This window comes from Macaca thibetana, chromosome 19 (assembly GCF_024542745.1).
Source record: "Macaca thibetana thibetana isolate TM-01 chromosome 19, ASM2454274v1, whole genome shotgun sequence".
In the NCBI taxonomy this organism is placed as follows: Eukaryota; Metazoa; Chordata; class Mammalia; order Primates; family Cercopithecidae; genus Macaca; species Macaca thibetana.
The window spans coordinates 20164334-20177228 of NC_065596.1; the positions used below are offsets into that span (position 1 = coordinate 20164334).

At 51.9% G+C, this 12895-nt stretch overlaps 3 protein-coding genes and 1 long non-coding RNA gene across 5 annotated transcripts in view; 3 read left to right on the plus strand and 1 right to left on the minus strand.

Moving 5' to 3' along the window:
- EEF2 (eukaryotic translation elongation factor 2) overlaps positions 1-12895 on the plus strand; it is a 97359-nt gene that overhangs the window by 54767 nt on the left and 29697 nt on the right. The gene's annotated exons all lie outside the window — the stretch shown is intronic.
- LOC126942871 (uncharacterized) overlaps positions 1-12895 on the plus strand; it is a 224222-nt gene that overhangs the window by 53434 nt on the left and 157893 nt on the right. The window lies entirely within an intron of this gene.
- Positions 1-12895, plus strand: part of DAPK3 (death associated protein kinase 3) — a 98120-nt gene that overhangs the window by 33066 nt on the left and 52159 nt on the right. The gene's annotated exons all lie outside the window — the stretch shown is intronic.
- Positions 1-12895, minus strand: part of PIAS4 (protein inhibitor of activated STAT 4) — a 175026-nt gene that overhangs the window by 27697 nt on the left and 134434 nt on the right. Inside the window, exon 2 of one of the 2 annotated variants that reach the window (XM_050770451.1) lies at positions 2543-2593. In XM_050770451.1, the coding sequence (XP_050626408.1) occupies positions 2543-2569 (27 nt within the window). In that variant the 5' untranslated portion in view covers positions 2570-2593. Of the gene's footprint in view, positions 1-2542; positions 2595-12895 lie in introns of those variants that run through there. The other variant, XM_050770452.1, reaches the window with a different exon arrangement.

Below are 12895 nucleotides of genomic sequence, written 5' to 3' on the forward strand. Positions count from 1 at the left end.
GCCCCGCCCAGGCTGGACAGTGGAGCCCCAGCTCCCACTTCCCGGAGCACACCCCTTAGGCGGCCATATGTTCACGACTCAGATTTCCCGGCAGCTGCCACCTCAGAGGAGCCTGCCCTTGACACTGGAGGGAATGCGGGGGGGACAAGCATTCAGGAAGAAGCCCCAAATGCCCCAGGATCACTTCCTGCCCTGGCTCTGAGCTGACCTGCCTGCCGTCAGAGCTGTGTTTATAAACAGCGCCAGGCCCCGGCAGCTTCCAGAGTTTCAACTCCAGGCTTGCCTGGAAGTCGCGTGGGGAGACATCAGCCGAGACACAGCAGCTGCGCCGAACCTCTCCTCTAGCACAGGCCCCTCGGAGCACTGGGGGAAGCTCAGGAAGGCGCCTCTTTCCAGGAAAGGGGAGATGTGTGCTGCGGACTATTTCAGGGAGCTCACAGACACCCCTGCCCCAAACCTGCCTCCAGGTCTCAAGCTGAGAGTCTCAGATTTCAAAGTTCACCAACAAGCCCCCAACATTCGTCCCTCCGAGCAGTCTGTGATGCACCCCAAAAGACAGAATCTGCAGCCATGAATATGACAGGCTGGGGAAGGCCCCTGTAAAAAAGGGGATGTTTCAATGACATTTAAGGTACTTAGAGGGGTAGCAATGGACTCAAGAAGAAAGAAGGCTCCCCGGGGTCCAGGCCCCCTTGAATGGAAGCTCACGGTTTAGAGAACCTGAAAGAAGGATCAACTTGATTTAATTGAGGTGGGGGGACCTCGTCACCAGAGGGTCAAGGAAAGTTCATCAGATCATATTTCAAGGCCTGGATGGTACAAAAGAGTGCAGACCCTGCCCTCAGTCAGGGTGGGGGTGGGGAGTCCAGGGTCACAGCTCCAAGTCCAGAAAGGAGGTTACATTTCAGGACTCCAGGGCACTTCAAGCCCAGAGCCTGCCACCTCGGGTTTACAGAGTTTAGGCCTCCACATCTCCAGGGCGAGTCTCCACTTTTCAAAACTCTAGAGAGGGACAGAAGTGTGTGCGGGGCGGGGGAGAGGGGCAGGGTTGGGAGGCAAAGAGAGGTGTGTGCTGTAATCACAGAGCCCTGAGCGCTGTGTTTTCAGATCCCAGTGGGTAATGTGAGAGGACTGAGAAGAAAATATGTACAGGTCAGGACTGTGGGGAGGCAAGACGTGAAGAGGGATGGGGGAGGGAGAGGTCCCCTAACCTCCCTGGAAGCCGTGGTTTTGCGGGCACTTCTAAGGGTTTTAGACCCTCAGCTTTAGGCAGGCACCTACAAGAAGGTACATCCCCTGGAATGCGGATACTCGGAGCTCAATCCTAGGATTAAAATGGGTTCCAAGCTAGGAGATGGTATCTATGGGACATGGGACCTGCACAGGATCCGTAGTATAAAAGACTAGCAGCAGAAGTTATTCTAAAGAAGCCAATCTTGGACCCAGTGGGGACCCTCCAGAGATCAACATAAGAGAATAGGCAGAAAGACAGGAGACCTTAAAAACCAAAGCTGGGGTGCATAAAGATTCTGGGGGCTGTGTAGGGAGGGAGGGTGTCTGACCTAAAAAGTAGACTCGCTCAAGAACAGAAAATAAGAGAAGCACCCAAGGTTTGAAGACAGTATCTGATGCTGCACAGGTAAGGTTTAGAGGCCCCTGAAGCAGAATTAGTAGCCTTAGATTCTGTCCCAACGGGAATGAGGTAGGACCAAAGCACAGTCCAGGATTTAAGATTAAAAAAAAAGGAGAATAAGAAAAGTCTTTGACCAAGAAAAGTGGTCAGGACTCCATTCTATGGGGAGGGAAAGAGGGGGCCCAGTCTTCCCCAGCGCCCACTCCAGCGTGTGAGAGACGGTGTCGGGAAGGGGGCGGGGTTCTGGGACCAATGCAGGAGCTGCAGAGGGGCTCAAGCCCGAGCCTGGACTCCAGACCCCAAGAGGACGTGCTGTGTCTTGGAGGTGGCCTCAGGGCCCTGACTCCTCTACCTGGACTGTGGCAGGACACTCTCCGGGACTCAGGGGACCCTTCCAAGCAGGAGACTCGCAAACCCCAGTCTGGCCTGTTGGGCGGGGACGGGACCCAGATACCATTCTTGGGAGCCCTGCGGGCGGGGAGGCGCAGACACTCCCCCCTACACACCAGCCAAAGAGCAAAGACCCCGGCTCGGAACCAAGAGAGCAACGAGAAGCTCAACACGTCCCGCAGCCCGGGAGAACGGTGCCTCAACCGGGAGGCGCGGCCCTGGCCTGGCGCTTAGGGACCGGGACTCCAAGGGCTCGGGCTGGGTGGGGGGGAGCCTGCCTGAAGCCGGGGAAGCGACCCCCGGAGCGAAGACCCGGGTGAGGCAGGAGGGCCCCGCCCCCGGCCTCCCCGCCCCCCGCCCTCACCCTGAGACCCGGGGTCGGGGTCTGGGGGCCGGGACCGCGAGCCGCGGGCCGGCCGCGCTGTGGGGCCCCGGACAGAAGGCGCAGACCTCGACCTGCGGCCCGGCCCCCGCCCTCTCGCCCACTTGCCCCGGCCGGTTCCGCCGCCGCTCACTCACTTTGGCCTCCACCAGCTCCGCCGCCATCTTGGCCACCAGCGTCCCCCGCGCCGGGAGCCCCCAGCCGTCGCGTCACGTGACCGCCCACCACTCGCGGGCGGGGCCGCCACCCGAGCCAATTAGCACCCGCGCGCGCTCCTCCCGCCGCCCGTGCGCGCTGTTGCGTCCTGCGCAGGCGCGCGCGGCCGCCGCCCGGGCCTCGGGCCAATCAGGTCTGCCCTACACCGGCCCCTCCCCTCCACCCTTCTTCTCTCGCTCGCGGCGACCACGCCCACCCCTGGCGGCGTCTGACTCCTTAAAGGGGTACGAGCCCTGCGCAGGTGGGGACGGGTGCTGGGTTGCCTCTAGGGAGGGAGGGAGGCAGGGCGGGAGGGGGCGGTGGCAGTGACAACAATGCGACCAGGTGCCGTGGCTTCCTGCGCGCGGCGGCCGCCAGGTGCGTGTCCAGACTCCCGGCGGCGTCGGGCAGGGAATGGTTGCTCCGCCGCAGCAGTCGCCAGTGCGTGCAGTGCGACGCCTTGCAGCGCCGCGTGGTGCACGCTCCACGGGCCCCGACGCCCCGCGCGCTGCACATCCGGGTCCTGGTGTGCAGATGGGGCGTGGGCTCGGCACCCAGTTGGCTGGGGGCGCCAGGCGGAGAAAAGCGAGACACCTGCTCCCAAATTCTTCGGAGATCGTGCAGCCCTCACGTCTTTGCACCCTCCCATCCTGCCTCCCCACCCATGGGAAACCTTGGATCTGCACCAGCTGGGACCTCTCCTGCTCCAAAGCGCTCCTTGGTTGGCTTTGGAGCCGAGTGGCTTAGTGCCCGTAGAAGTGGAGTTCAAACTTCAGTAATGAAGTATTTTAGTGCATTTATTTTTTATTTTTATTTTTGTAGAGACGAGAATCTCATTATGTTGTCCAGGCTGGTCTCGAATGTCTGGGTTTAAATGATCCTCCTGGCTGGACCTCCCAAAGTGCTGGGAATACAGGTATGAGTCACCACACCCGGCTAGTCCAACATTTTAAACTTAGAAAAACCAATGCAAAAGAGTCCATGATGGATGAAATACCAAATTGTTATTTATTTATTTATTTACGAGACAGAGTTTTACTTTTGTTGCCCAAGCTGGAGTGCAATGGCACGATCTTAGCTCACTGCAACTTCCATCTCCCGGATTCAAGGGATTGCCCTGCCTCAGCCTCCCAAGTAGCTGGGATTACAGGTGACTGCCACCACGCCCAGCTAATTTTTTTTTTGGCCAGGCTGGTCTCGAACCCCTGACCTCAAGTGATCTGCCCGCTTCAACCTCCCAAAGTGCTGGGATTACAGGCATGAGCCATCATGCCCGGCCTGTTTTGTTTTGTTTTTTTTTTTGAGAGTCTTGCTCTGTCGCCCAGGCTGGAGTGCAGTGGAGCAATCTCCGGTCACTGCAACCTCTGCCTCCTGGGTTCAAGCGATTCCCCTGCCTCAACCTCCCTAGTAGCTGGGATTACAGGTGTGCACCACCGTACCCAGCTAATTTTTGTTTTGTTTTGTTTTGTTTTGTTTTGAGATGGAGTCTCACTTTCACCAGGCTGGAGTGCAGTGGTGCCATCTCAGCTCACTGCATCCTTTGCCTTCCAGGTTCAAGTGATTCTCCTGTCTCAGCCTCCTGAGTAGCTGGGACTACAGATGGGCACCATCACACCCAGCTAATTTTTGTATTTTTAGTAGAGATGGAGCTTCGCTATGTTGGCCAGATTGGTCTATGAACTCCTGACCTCAGGTGACCCACCTGCCTCGGCCTCCCAAAGTGCAGGGATTACGGGTGTTAGCCACCGCGCCTGGCCTGAAATACCAAAATTTGAAGTAAAGAGCCAGACATAGGGGTGTGCGCCTGTAGTCTCAGCTACTCAGGAGGCTGAGGCAGGAGGATTGCTTGAGCCCAGGAGTTCGAGGCTGCAGTGAGCTTTGATCATGTCACTGGGCGACAAAATTATCGGACACGGTTGTTTTGGACTAAGCTCTTGCACTAGGCACCAACAGACTGGAATAAACAAAACACAGCTACTCACACTCAGATTCTAAGTCACCACGACAAAACTAAGTTGTTATCTGACCTTTGGGGAAATCAGGAGGGAGCCCTATCAGCCAATTTTCTTTTCTTTTCTTTTCTTTTCTTTTTTGGAGGAGTCTCGCATTTGTCGCCTAGGCTGGGATGCAATGGCGCAATCTCGGCTCACTGGAACCTCTGCCTCCCAGGTTCAAGCGATTCTCCTGCCTCAGCCTCCTGAGTAGCTGGAATTATAGGTACCTGCCACCACACCCGGCTAATTTTTTTGTATTTTTAGTAGAGATGGGTTTTCGCCATGTTGGCCAGGCTGGTCACGAACTCCTGACCTCAGATGATCCACCCACCTTGGCCTCCCAAATGCTGGGATTACAGGCGTCAGCCCCCACTGCCCGGCCAGTCAATTTTCCAAACAGGCCAGTTTCAGTCTTCAGTGGGCAATGCTCTGAAGTTCCCTCTGCTTAATTGCTTTAATCCTTACACAAAAAAAACTAGCCTGAAACAACCTAATGGTAACTAATGACTTAACACATTCTTTGCTGTTGGGTTTTTTGTTTGTTTGTTTGTTTTTGAGATAGGGTTTCTGTTTCCCAGGTTGTCGTGCAGTGGTTTAATCATGGTTCACTGCAGCCTCAACTGCCCAGGCTCAGGTGATCCTCCTACCTCAGCCTCCTGAGTAGCTGGGACTACAGATGCACACCACCACGCCTGGCTAATTTTTGTATTTGTTGTCGAGATGGGATTTTGACAAGTTGCCCAGGCTGCTGTCGAACTCCTGAGCTCAAGGGATCCTCCCAAAGTGCTGGGATTACAGACATGAGCCACCCGGCTCAGCCTGTTCTTTGCTTTTGCTCTCTACAACCCTTCTCTGCCTGTAGAGTCAACCTCCTCTGCCCAACTGATTGGAACAATTACCCTATTTTATGGAATGAAGTGTAGCAAATTGCAGTGAAGCCAGTTAATGTCCTTAAATGTGTTAAAATGTTGTCCATTGACAACAGAACCCAGCTCTGCCATTGCACGTATGAGTCTGACCTCACCTTCATTCCAGCCCTGCTGATTCTGCTGGGGATGGGTTTTTGTTTTTGTTTTTGTTTTGTTTTGTTTTTTTAGACAGGATCTTGCTGAGTCGCCCAGGCTGCAGTACAGTGGTGCGATCTCGGCTCAGTGCAATGTCCGCCTCTCACGTTCAAGTGATTCTCATGCTTCAGCCTCCCAAATAACTGGGATTACAGGCGTGTGCCACCACACCAGGCTAATTTTTGTAATGTTATTTTATTTTATTTTAATTTTCTTTTTTTGTTTTTTGTTTTTTTTGAGACGGAGTCTCGCTCTGTCGCCCAGGCTGGAGTGCAGTGGCCAGATCTCCGCTCACTGCAAGCTCCGCCTCCCGGGTTCGCGCAATTCTCCTGCCTCAGCCTCCCGAGCAGCTGGGACTACAGGCGCCCACCACCTCACCCGGCTTATTTTTTTGTATTTTTAGTAGAGACGGGGTTTCACCATGTTAGCCAGGATGGTCTCGATCTCCTGACCTCGTGATCCGCCCGTCTCGGCCTCCCAAAGTGCTGGGATTACAGGCTTGAGCAACTGCGCCCGGCTTTATTTTTATTTTCTTGAGACAGGGTCTCTCTCTGTCACTCAGGCTGGAGTGCAGTGGTGGGATGTTGGCTCACTTCAACCTCCACCTCTCAGGATCAAGAGATTCTCCTGCCTCAGCCTCCCAGGCAGTGGGGATTACAGGTGTGCACCACCACACCGGCTAATTTTTGGTATTTTTAGTAGAAACAAGGTTTGACCATGTTGGCCAGGCTGGTCTCGAACTCCTGACCTTCAGTGATCTGCTGGCCTCAGACTCCCAAAGTGCTAGGATTACAGGTGTGAGCCACCATGCCTGGCCAGGTGTTTTTTTTTTTTTTTAAGTATAATTTATATTTGTTTTGGTGAAGATCCAGATTACAAGAAGTTGCAAAAACAGTACAGAGAGATTTGTGCACTTTTCTCCCAGCTTTCCCCAGTGATAACATTTTATATAACTGGCTGGGCGTGGTGGCTCACACCTGTAATCCCTGCACTTTGGGAGGCCAAGGCGGGTGGATCACCTGAGGTCAGGAGTTCGAGACCATCCTGGCCAACATGGTGAAACCCCTGTCTCTACTAAAAATACAAAAATTAGCTGGGCGTGATGGCATGCGCCTGTAATCCCAGCTACTCAGGAGGCTGAGGCAGGGGAATCGCTTGACCCCAGGAGACAGAAGTGGCAGTGAGCTGAGATTGCACCATTGCACTCCAGCCCAGACAAGAGCCATGCTCCGTGTTAAAAAAAAAAAAAAAAAAAAAAAAAAAGCCAGGCGGGGTGGCTTGTGCCTGTATTCCAAGCACGGTGGTTCGCACCTGTATTCCAAGCACTTTGGGAGGCCAAGGCAGAGGTCAGGAGTTCGAGACCAGCCTGGCCAACAAGGAGAAACCCTGTCTGTACTAAAAATACAAAAATTAGCCGGGCATGGTGGCATGTGCCTGTAATCCCAGCTACTCGGGAGGCTGAGGCAGGAGAATCGCTTGAACCCAGAAGGCGGAGGTTGCAGTAAGCCAAGATTGTGCCATTGCACTCCAGCTGGGCGACAGAGTGAGACTCCAGATCAAAAAAAAAAAAAAAAAAAAAGAATGGGCAGAGCATGGTGGATCCACCTGTAATCTCAGCACTTTGGGAGGCCAAGGCAGGTAGATCACCTGAGGAGTTCTAGACCAGCCTGGTCCAACACGGTGAAACCCCCTCTACTAAAAATACAAAAATTAGCCAGGCGTGGTGGCACACGCCTGTAATACAAGCTACTCAGGAGGCTGAGGCAGGAGAATTGCTTGAACCTGAGAGGTGGAGGTTGCAGTGAGCTGAGATCGAGCCACTGCACTCCAGCCTGGGTGACAGAGTCTCAAAAAAACAAACAAACAAACAAACCATGTTGTGTTGTCAAAACCTGGGTGTTAATGTTAGTATAATGGAATCAACTCAAGTGCAGACATTATTTGGATTTCACCCATTTTTACGTGCACTTTCCTCTGTGTGTGTGTTTGGGTCTATGAATTTTTTATTTTTTTTTCTTTTGAGACAGAGTCTCACTCTGTTGCCCAGGCTGGAGTGCAGTGGTGTGATCTCGGCTCACTGCAACTTCCGCTTCCCAGGTTCAAGCAACTCTCGTGCCTCAGCCTCCCGAGTAGCTGCAATTACAGGTAGGCACCACCACACTCAGTTAATTTTTATAATTTTACTAGAGAACGAGGTTTTGCCATGTTGCCCAGGCTGGTCTTGAACTCCTGACCTTAAGTGATCCACCTGCCTCAATCTCTCAAAGGGCTGGGATTACAGGCATGAGACAGTGTGCCTGGCAGTTCTGTGAAATTTTGTCTCACTTGTAGATTCCTGCAACCCTTGTGGTTTGAAGGTTCTGTGTAATCATGGTACTGTGTCTGTGTTTTAAAATATGTTTTGGGCTGGGTGCCTGGTTCAAGCCTGTAATCCCAGCCCTCTGGGAGGCTGAGGGAGGAGGATCACTTAAGCCCAGGAGTTTGGGACCAGCCAGGAAACGTAACGCAAGATCCCCATTTCTACAAAAAAATTTATTTTATTTTATTTTATTATTTTTTTTTTTTTGCGATGGAGTCTGGGTCTGTTGCCTAGGCTGCAGTGCAATGGCGTGATCTCAGCTTACTGCAGCTTCCGCCTCCTGGGTTCCAGCAATTCTTCTGCCTCAGCCCCCCGACTAACTGGGACTACAGCTGCGTGCTACCACACCCGGCTAATTTTTGTATTTTTAGTAGAAACGGGGTTTCAGCATGTTGGCCAGGCTGGTCTTGAACTCTGAACCTCAGGTGATCTGCCCGCCTCGGCCTCCCAAACTGCTGGGATAACAGGTGTGAGCCACTGTGCCCGGCCCCCCCAATTTTTTTTTTAAATTAGCTGGCCATGGAGGCACATACCTTTAGTGCCAGCTACTCCAGAGACTGAGGCAGGAGGATCACTAGAGCCCAGGACTTTGAGGCTGCAGTGAGCTATGATAGCACCACTGTACTCCGGCCTGAGTGACAGCCAGACCCTGTCTCAAAAGTAACTATAATAAATCAATAAAGAGTCTTTATCGGCCGGGCGCGGTGGCTCAAGCCTGTAATCCCAGCACTTTGGGAGGCCGAGACGGGCGGATCACGAGGTTAGGAGATCGAGACCATCCTGGCTAACACGGTGAAACCCCGTCTCTACTAAAAAATACAAAAAACTAGCCGGGCGCGGTGGCGGGCGCCTGTAGTCCCAGCTACTCGGGAGGCTGAGGCAGGAGAATGGCGTAAACCCAGGAGGCGGAGCTTGAGCTGAGATCTGACCACTGCACTCCAGCCTGGGCGACAGAGTGAGACTCCGTCTCAAAAAAAAAAAAAAAAAAAGAGTCTTTATCAGTTACAAACAACTGCCAAGCATATTTACAGAAAAAATGGTATAGGATTTGCAATGACATAATTGGAAGAGGCCGGCCACTGTGGCTCACGCCTGTAATCCCAGCAACTTTGGGAGCCCGAGGCAGGCAGATCACCCGAGGTTGGGAGTTCGAGACCAGCCTGACCAACGTGGAGAAACCCTGTCTCTACTAAAAATACAAAATTATCCGGGTGTAGTGGCACAGGCCTGTAATCCCAGCTACTCAGGAGGCTGAGGCAGGAGAATCACTTGAACCTGGGAGGCAGAGGTTGTGGTGAGCTTAGATAGCACCACTGCACTCCAGCCTGGGCAACAAGAGCAAAACTCGGTCTCAAAAAAAAAAAAAAAAAAAAAAAAGAAGAAGAGAACAAATAATGGGAAGGGGAAGAGTATTGAGGGAGAAAAATAAAACAAAATGGATTTTGTGTTGCCAATTGTTGAACCTGAAGGATGGATGAGGAGGGACTCAGGACATTCTGTACCTAAAATTGCTGAGCCGTAGCCCGGTGCAGTGGCTCATACCTGTAATCCCAGCACTTTGGGAGGCCGAGGCAGACAGATTGCTTGAGGCCAGAAGTTTGAGACCAGCCTACCCAACGTGGTGAAACCCGGTTTCTACTAAAAATACAAAAATTAGCTGGGCATGATGGTGGGCACCTGTAATCCCAGCTACTCAAGAGGGTGAGGCAGGAGAATTGCTTGAACCCGGGATGCAGAGGTTACAGTGAGCTGAAATCGAACCACTGCACTCCAGCCTGGGCGACAGAGTGAGACTCTGTCTCAAAAAAATAAAAAAGGCCGGGCGTGGTGGCTCACGCCTGTAATCCCAGCACTTTGGGAGGCCGAGGTGGGCAGATCACGAGGTCAGTAGATTGAGACCATCCTGGCAAATGCAGTGAAACCCCGTCTCTACTAAAAAATACAAAAAAATTAGCCAGGCATGGTGGCGGGCGCCTGTAGTCCCAGCTTCTCGGGAGGCTGAGGCAGGAGAATGGCATGAACCCGGGAGGCGGCGGAGCTTGCAGTGAGTGGAGATCATGCCACTGCACTCCAACCTGGGCGACAGAGCCAGACTCCGTCTCAAAAAAAAAATAAAATAAAAAATAAATTAAAAAAAATAAAAAATTAGGCCGGGCGCGGTGGCTCAAGCCTGTAATCCCAGCACTTTGGGAGGCCGAGACGGGCGGATCACGAGGCCAGGAGATCGAGACCATCCTGGCTAACACAGTGAAACCCCGTCTCTACTAAAAAAATACAAAAAACTAGCCGGGCGAGGTGGCGGGCGCCTATAGTCCCAGCTACTCGGGAGGCTGAGGCAGGAGAATGACGTAAACCCGGGAGGCGGAGCTTGCAGTGAGCTGAGATCCGGCCACTGTACTCCAGCCCGGGCGACAGAGTGAGACTCCGTCTCAAAAAAAAAAAAATAAAAAAAATAAAAAAAATAAAAAATTGCAGCCAGGTGCGGTGGCTCACGCCAGTAATCCCAGCACTTTGGGAGGCCGAGGCGGGCGGATCGCGAGGTGAGGAGATCGAGACTATCCTGGCTAACACGGTGAAACCCCGTCTCTACTAAAAATACAAAAAATTAGCTGGGCGTGGTGGCGGCCGCCTGTGGTCCCAGCTACTTGGGAGGCTGAGGCAGGAGAATGGCGTGAACCCGGGAGGCGGAGCTTGCAGTGAGCTGAGATCCGGCCACTGCACTCCAGCCTGGGCGACAGAGCGAGATTCCGTCTCAAAAAAAATAAATAAAAATAAATAAAAAAATAATAAAAATTAAAAAAATAAAAAATTGCTGAGCCCTGTCCTCGAAACTGTCAGAATAAGGTGTTTCCATGTTAGCTGCATCCCCATCGACCCCTCATTCTCTGATGATGAAAGCCAGGATCAGATAGGAACACCTGCCCAGGCATTGACTAAGCCAGTCTTCTTTTCTGGTTCAGGGATCTGCAAACATTTTCTGTAGAGATCAGGGAAGTATTTTCTGCTTCTGGACCACATGTAATGTCTGGAGCAATTACTCAATTCTGCCATCTAAGGGTAAAAGAAACCGTAGACTATAAATAAAGAAGTGGGTCGGGCACGGTGGCTCATGCCTGTAATCCCAGCACTTTGGGAGGTGGAGGCGGGTGGATCACGAGGTCAGGAGATCGAGACCATCCTGGCTAACATGGTGAAACCCTGTCTCTACTAAAAATACAAAAAATTAGCCGGGTGTGGCGGCGGGCGCCTGTAGTCCCAGCTACTTGGGAGGCTGAGGCAGGAGAATGGCGTGAACCCGGGAGACGGAGCTTGCAGTGAGCCGAGATTGTGCCACTGCACTCCAGCCTGGGAGACAGAGTGAGACTCCGTCTCAAAAAAAAATAAAAATAAAAATAAATAAATAAATAAATAAACAAACAAGTGAGCATGGCTGTATGCTAGTAACACTTCATTTATTTATTTATTTATCTATTTATTTATTTATTTATTTGAGACAAAGTCTTGCTCTGTTGCCCAAGGTGGAGTGCAGGGGCCTGACCTTGACGCATTGCAACCTCTGCCTCCTGGGTTCAAGCGATTTCCTGCCTCAGACTCCTGAGTAGCTGGGTCTACAGGCATGCGCCACCACGTCCAGTTAATTTTTGTATTTTTAGTAGAGATAGGGTTTCACCATATTAGCCAGGCTGGTCTTAAACTCCTGACCTCAAGTGATCTGCCCGCCTGGGCCCCCCAAAATGCTGGGATTACGGGTGTGAGCCACTGAGTCTATATGCTAGTAAAACTTCATAAACACAGAGAGTTCAATCTTATGTATTTTCACAGGTCGTTATATTATTATTATGCTTTTGTTTGAACATTTTAAAGAGAAAGAAAGCTGTGTACTGTGGGTTATGCCTGCAATCCCAGCACTGTTGGAGATCTAGGTGGGAGGACTGCTTGAACACAGGACTTCTACACCAGATTGAGCAACATAATGAGATCCTGTCTCTGCAAAAAAATAAAAAATTAACTGGGCATGGTGGTGCACACCTACAGTCTCACCTACTCGGGTAGATGGCTTGAGCCCAGGAGTTCTAGGCTGCAGTGAACCATGATTGTGCCACTGCACTCCAGCCTGGGTGACAGAGCAAGACTCTGTCTCACTAATAATAATAAATAATAATAATAATAATACATTGGGCGTGGTGGCTCAGTGTGCAATGTATTATCACTATTGATTGCATTTTGTGGCTCTAAAACAGATTGTAGGCCAGGCATGGTGGCTCACTCCTGTAATCCCAGCACTTTGGGAGGCCGAGGCAGGAGGATCACCTGAGGTCAGGAGTTTGAGACCAGCCCGTACAACATGGTGAAACCCCCGTCTCCACTAAAAGTACAAAAATTAGCTGGGGCATAGTGGTGCGCACCTGCGATTCCAGCTACTTGGGAGGCTGAGACGGGAGAATCGCTTTAACCCGAGAGGCAGAGGTTACTGAGATTGTGCCGCTGCACTCCAGCCTAGGCAACAGGCCGGGCAACATATGAGACTCCATCTCAAAAAATAATAAATAAAGACCAGGCGTGGTGGCTCATGCCTGTAATCCCAGCACTTTGGGAGGCTGAGGCGGGCGGATCATGAGGTCAGGAGATGGAGACCATCCTGGCTCACACGGTGAAACCCTGTCTCTACTAAAAACACACCCAAAAAAACTAGCTGGGCGTGGTGGCGGGCGTCTGTAGTCCCAGCTACTCAGGAGGCTGAGGCAGGAGAATGGCGTGAGCCCAGGAGACAGAGCTTGCAGTGAGCTGAGATTATGCCACTGCACTCCAGCCTGGGTGACAGAACAAGACTCCGTCTCAAAAATAAATAAATAAATAAATAAAATAATAACAAAGGTG